Source organism: Diplotaxodon limnothrissa, linkage group LG16 (assembly GCF_057381915.1).
Source record: "Diplotaxodon limnothrissa isolate DT_005_m linkage group LG16, D_limnothrissa_male_GT1.1, whole genome shotgun sequence".
Taxonomy (NCBI): Eukaryota; Metazoa; Chordata; class Actinopteri; order Cichliformes; family Cichlidae; genus Diplotaxodon; species Diplotaxodon limnothrissa.
This window is the reverse complement of record NC_140611.1, coordinates 11,023,312-11,029,311: the sequence shown is the minus strand read 5'-3', so window position 1 is coordinate 11,029,311 and position 6,000 is coordinate 11,023,312. Positions and strand designations below refer to the sequence as shown.

At 38.3% G+C, this 6,000-nt stretch overlaps 1 protein-coding gene and 1 pseudogene across 1 annotated transcript; both read right to left on the bottom strand.

Moving 5' to 3' along the window:
• Nucleotides 1–1,375: 1,375 nt before the first annotated feature.
• On the bottom strand, nt 1,376–2,483 carry LOC146615783 (trace amine-associated receptor 13c-like). Its single transcript, XM_085373804.1, has 2 exons — nt 2,305–2,483; nt 1,376–2,189 (listed from the first exon to the last, which is right to left on the bottom strand). The coding sequence occupies exons 1-2, from the start codon at nt 2,481–2,483 to the stop codon at nt 1,376–1,378; spliced, it is 993 nt and encodes a 330-aa protein (XP_085229930.1).
• A 1,512-nt stretch (nt 2,484–3,995) lies between these two features.
• On the bottom strand, nt 3,996–5,626 carry LOC146615782 (trace amine-associated receptor 13c-like; annotated as a pseudogene).
• Between the last annotated feature and the right edge of the window lie 374 nt (nt 5,627–6,000).

The following is a 6,000-nucleotide window of genomic DNA, read 5'->3' as shown; positions in this document are numbered from 1 at the left end:
CTGTGTGAGGAGTTGTCGTTATAGGAGTATAATTATACAAATATTGGTGTCGGGACAACAAACACCTAACAAAACTATGACCACTAAGCCCTAAACAGTCTTTTCAATGGCAAAAATGTATTTTTAAAACACAGCTATTGTTACATTTCTTACATTACATTTTATTATTGTTGTATATAGATAATTATATAAAATGAGTAATAAAAGCTTAAGCCTGCTTATACATCTGTCTTATTTTCATTACTTGTCATTTCCAGTTAATGTTAACATAATTTTGGAAAACCTTTAAATTTGGATAGAAAGTTATTTTTATGGTATGACCTATTTCTGTAGGCCCCTTTAAAAATAAAATACATGGTAATATGGTACTTATGAAACCAGTATAACAGTGGTAAATGATAATAGCAACAGACAGAGAGACAATACTAAAGTTAACATTTGTCCCGATTCGTGATTGAGGTGAGAGACAAACGACCACAAGTCCAAGTGCGTCAAAACAATGATTTTATGTGGAGGAAATACACCATCACAATCCTCAGCATGAATCCCCCAAAGAAAGCTTACTCAGAATGTTTTATGTATTATTACGCCCCTTCATGCGTCAAAGCAGATACATAACATGCATAAACTACAATAACCACAACCTTTGACACATTCAAAAAGAGCATTTTCTCCGTCTTGACGCCAGGTGCTTCCTGTTGATCTTCTTACTCTCGCTTATCTCTGGAACATCAGAACCACATCCTACAAAAAACTGTCACTTATGCAGGCACAAAATGCAGTTACAAGCAAAATATGAGTCTATATACTATGTGTGTGTGTGCAGGCAAACTGTGTGTGTCTCGCACTGAGGTCGAGACACCTCAGTGCACTCTGTCTCATGTCTCACCTCGCCAACTAAAGCTTATAACCTCTTACTAGACAGAAAGCCAACTCCTCTGTAACTGAAACTATATGTGTAATATATTGAATAAATGTTTTAATCAAATGCCGCTACTCAAAGCTTAATAAAAAGGATATAAACGAATAAAAAGGATATGAATGAATAAACATGATATTAAAATGATATAATCCCCACACATTCTTTAATCACACTGAGCCAAAAGCTGGATAAAGTCTATGTAAAAAGTATTAGTACCTTTAAAAAAGTACTTCATGAAATTTTACTGGCAATTTCCTTCTCGGAAGTGGCATATAATATAAATAATCAAATAAAAATAAGAAATAAGAAAATACATTGCCGCAACACTATCATACTTTAATGACATTTTCTATATTTCCTCATTTGTGACAAGGTCAAAATTTTCATTTTCAGATTTCTGAATTTATTGATTTATTGATTTCAATTGTTAGTAGAGTGGATTTCCTTATCTTTTTAAAACATGTTTGCTTCACTAGTGTCACGCTTAAAAATCTGCAGAGTGATAATAAGTTTAACAGCATTTCTAAACCAAGAGTAAAAAAGGGCATACATCAGTGGGTTTAGACACGAGTTAATGTAAAACACAATGATCAGAAAAAATGTAGATGAGTCATTGATCACATTTACTTCAATAAGAGAGTAACAGTAAAACGGAAGGTAACATGCGAGAAACACAACTACAAGAACTCCAAGGTTCCTGGCTGCTTTCAGTTCAGATTTGTTTGCTTGATTGCTTGAACGCTGAAGTGTGACAGCTGTAACATGAGAGCGCATGGAACGAGCTTGAGACACAGCCACCACAAACACTCTCATATAAAGAACTATGATAACAGATACTGGAAAAATAAAAGATAACACAAGATCAATAAACCTTGCAATATCATTAATGACAAACACACACTCTCCATAACAGGAATTATACCTGGCCGGCTTAATTAGAACATCCTTTGTTAAAAGACTGCCGTAGAAGGTTGAACAAAACCAACACAAACAAACACAGAGTTTGACTCTTGCCACGGTAATTCTGGTGGGGTAATGAAGAGGGTGACAAATAGCTACATAGCGGTCAACTGAAATGAGAACTATGTTCCAAGTTGAAGCACAGAAAAGACCGGCTGTCAGATAAGTATAAACAGAACACATAAGATCACCAAGTACCCAGCAGGCCGTGTTTCTAATTATTTCTAGTGGCAGCATAAGGAGACCAGTGAGAAAGTCTGAGACAGCCAGAGAAAGGAGGAGGATGTTAGTGGGTGTGTGAAGCTGCCTAAGGAGAGAGAAAAAAAGAATATATTACACATTAATAATGTAAAAATGTCTTCACTAATTCCATTGGTTTTTAAGACTTAAACTACAATTTCAGCTGAGAAGTTAATTTCTGCCTGAAGTAAGAGACTGAGATGATGACGAGAAGGTTTAGAGCAGCAGTGAGCAGAGAGATGCAGCACAGCACAGTGTTCAGCAGCACAGCTTTGGACCAGTGAAATGTTGGCTTCCTGCAGGAGCTGTTGAGGAGTTGTGGAAAACAAAGCTCGGCTTCTTTCTGCATCTCCAAAATCATACAGCTGCAGCTCTCTGATCAGAGCTTCTTGTCACATAGGGGATTTATCTCGCCACACCTCCACACCCCCTTCACCTCTCCTTCTTCTCTTCCCTACCAACAGAACCTCATACACAATCAACAGATTGTGGTTCTGTTTTATTGTGTCCTCCAGCAACGTACTGATCACTTTCAGTCGTCAAGAACTGAATGACAGTGGCCTCAGCCTGAACGCACACTTTACAGCATCCCACCCGAGACTGCAAGATGATCAAGCACTCTGTGGGTTATTTTTGGGCACAGGAAGCAATGCAGATGATAAAAGAAACACTGCAAAATCTCCAGTGTTAAATTGACACTAGAAAGTGTCTATAGTTGTCCACTCTTTTGAGTGTTAAATTAACACTTTTGACAGTATTAGATTTCTAATAGTAACCTAGTCAGTATTAAAGATTAACAATGACTAACATTAGCAGTGTGTTTTTTCTAACACTGAAATGTTACCAGCATTTTTAGTTATTTTCCAGTGATAGAAAATCAGCACTACTCAGTGTTAGTCATTGTTAATCTTTAACACTGACTAGGTTACTGTTAGAAATCTAACACTGTCAAAAGCATTAATTTAACACTCAGGAGAGTGGACACATAGACACTTTCTAGTGTCAATTTAACACTGGAGATTTTGCAGTGTGGGCTGCAACCAACTCTCTCTTATCCATGTGCATATGCTGACCATCAACATAAACCTGACCAGCAACGGGCTTTAAAGAAGCTTTACTGAAGCCTTTGACAAAGCAAGGGCAGCTGTCGAGCAGGACCACTATGACAGTGTGATTGAGGTTCAGGGCTTTAGCAGCAAGGACCTGTTTAGTGAGGAGTTGTAATACTGTAGTGGCAAAGATGAACAGCTGGAGGCAAGAGACGAGGCAGGATGCTATGGTGTGGAGTCCAGAGCAGTTGTTGGGGGAGGATGAAGTGTGAAATCAGGTTCATTCGCCTGGGATTCTTGAAGGCTACTGATCTAATCCACCCATTCACAGCCTCACTGTGGTCCAGATACATGTCAGTAAGAATCTCATGGAAATAAAGAATTATTTCTCAAAGAGCTTATACTCCTCTTCCAGGCTGACATCGTTATGTGGTTGTGGGGCGGTTGTCACCACCCATCTTGAGGAGTTTGCCCCCTCACATATACTAATGTGCCACAAACATGACTTTAATATCACCAATCATTCCCATTTTATTACGGTGTATCCATATAAATGGCCCACCCTGTACTATGACCACAGAATATGTAGATGAATGTGGCGGTCTGTGGCGTGGGGAGGCAGACACACCTGAGTGGCATGAGTAAACATGCCACACCTGTACTAAAAGAATGAACTAGGTCCTCACTGTTGTTGTTATTAGCGTCTGTGGCTGTGAGCTGCAAAGCTGCAACCAGTGTGTAAACAGTAACAATAAGAAATAAAGTTTGTGAAAAGCGTAAAAGTGGGTGTGATTCCTGTCACAATGAATTACTGTCTACATATTCTACAACAAATGCAGTATCTGTAAAGTGACAATTAGTTTCAAAGCTTTTATGAAAAAAAGGATAGAACAAGGCATAGATCACTGGGTTTAAACAGGAGTTTGAAAAGAACAGACTGATCACAATGAGCGCTGTGATGTTTACAGAGATTTTATTTTGAAAGGTCGAATGTTAGGCGGAAGGAGAGGATAGAAAAGAGGGACAATGAAAAACGGTAGATGAACAAGTTAGCGCTGCAGACTGTGTTGCCGCTGCAAGCCTGCGAATTAAAGAATGGAACTGAGAAATACTGAAGGTGTCATCATTAATGTTTGAGGCATGCAAACATTACAGGAGCTACTGAGCTAAAGTCCTCCCTTATAAGAGAGACACAGTAATATGGGCAGAAACACAGTAGAAACACAACTACAAGAACTCCAAGTGTCCTGGCTGCTTTCAACTCTGATTTGTTTGCTTGATTCAGAGAACACTGAATTGTGACAGCTGTAACCTGAGAGCGCATGGCATGAGCCTGAGACACAGCCACCACAAATACTCTCATATACAGAACTATGATGACAGTAATTGGAAATATAAAGGATAAAACAAGGTCAATAGTCCTTGCAATATCATTAATGACACACTCTCCATAACAGGAATTATACCTGCCTGGTTCAATCAGGTAGTCTTTTGCATAAAGACTAATGCTGGAAATAGCATAAAACCAACACAGACAAACACTGAGTTTAACTTTTGCCACAGTAATTCTGGTGGAGTAATGTAAAGGGTCACAAATAGCCACATAGCGACTGATATTAGAACTATGTTCCCTATTGAAGCACACGTAATGTTGCCAGTCAGATACCAATAAAGAAAACAATTAAAATCACCAAGTATCCAGCAGGTGGTGCTTTTTAAAATTCGTAACGGCATCAACAGGAGACCCACGAGAAAGTCTGAAACAGCCAGTGAGAGGAGGAGTATGTTGCTGGGTGTGCGAAGCTGCCTGCAGGGTAACAGAAAAAATAAATAATACACATTAAAAATGTTACATTGTTTTTAGTGAAAATTCCATTAGTAGAAATGATTTATTAGTAAGGCATGATTCAATTCTTGTTTAAAATACACAGAATGTGCCAAACTAACTTAACTCATCACTAAATTAAATTACAGTCTAAAGATAAACCTCACCTTTCAGCTGAGGTTTATCTATGCCCAAGGTGGGGCAGCGAAATGATAGTGATAAGATAGTTGAGATTATGTCATATGTTAATTATGTCAAAATGTATTTAGTGAAATTGTTTCCTTATTAAGACACGGTGAACCTTACACAACTTAACAGTCATGGTTGAGCCAAAGACATTTATTAGTTTCACTTAATGTATTCTTTGCTAATTCCAATGATGCAAATCTCACTTTTCATATATCTAAACCTTAATCTAAGTTAATTTAAAAGTTGGTCTCTGCCTGAAGTGGGAGACTGAGATGATGGCCAGAAGGTTTAGAGCAGCAGTGATAGAGCAGCAGTGATCAGAGAGATGCATGACATCACAATATACAGCAGCATAGTTGTGGAATAGTGAAGTGTTGGCTTTCTGCAGGAATCGTTGAGGAGTTGTGGAAAACAGAGCTCTAGTCCTTCGTGTATCTCCATCATCAGGCTGCTGCATCTCATCAAAGCTTTTCCTCACAGAGCTCATTTATCTATTTTGTCCTTCACCCACCAGTCCCATCCCTCCTCTTTCTAATGACACAACCTTTGGAGCTTTCTTTTTTTCAAACTCGCTCTCTCCCACAGTCAACTTATAAACCTTTATTTTTCTGGACTCAATGTTGAACATTTCTATACAAGCAGACACTTGGGTCATAATTGTTAACCATCTTCATCTTTTTTTTAACAGTACTAAAATGGGATGACTATTTTATTTTCAACTTATGTCTGCAGATGATACTACAGGCAACTTGAGCAGACAAGCCTCATCTTCCTATTGAAATCTGAACCAGGATAACCAAAGGGGATCACTCAGT

What these genes read in the sequence shown, in the direction of transcription:
- LOC146615783 (XM_085373804.1), bottom strand. Translation starts at nt 2,483, where the DNA reads ATGATTTTGGAGATGCAGAAAGAAGCCGAGCTTTGTTTTCCACAACTC. An exon ending in ATCTCAGTCTCTTACTTCAG is followed by an intron (nt 2,190 to 2,304) that starts GCAGAAATTAAC and finishes CTCTCTCCTTAG; the next exon opens with GCAGCTTCACACACCCACTA.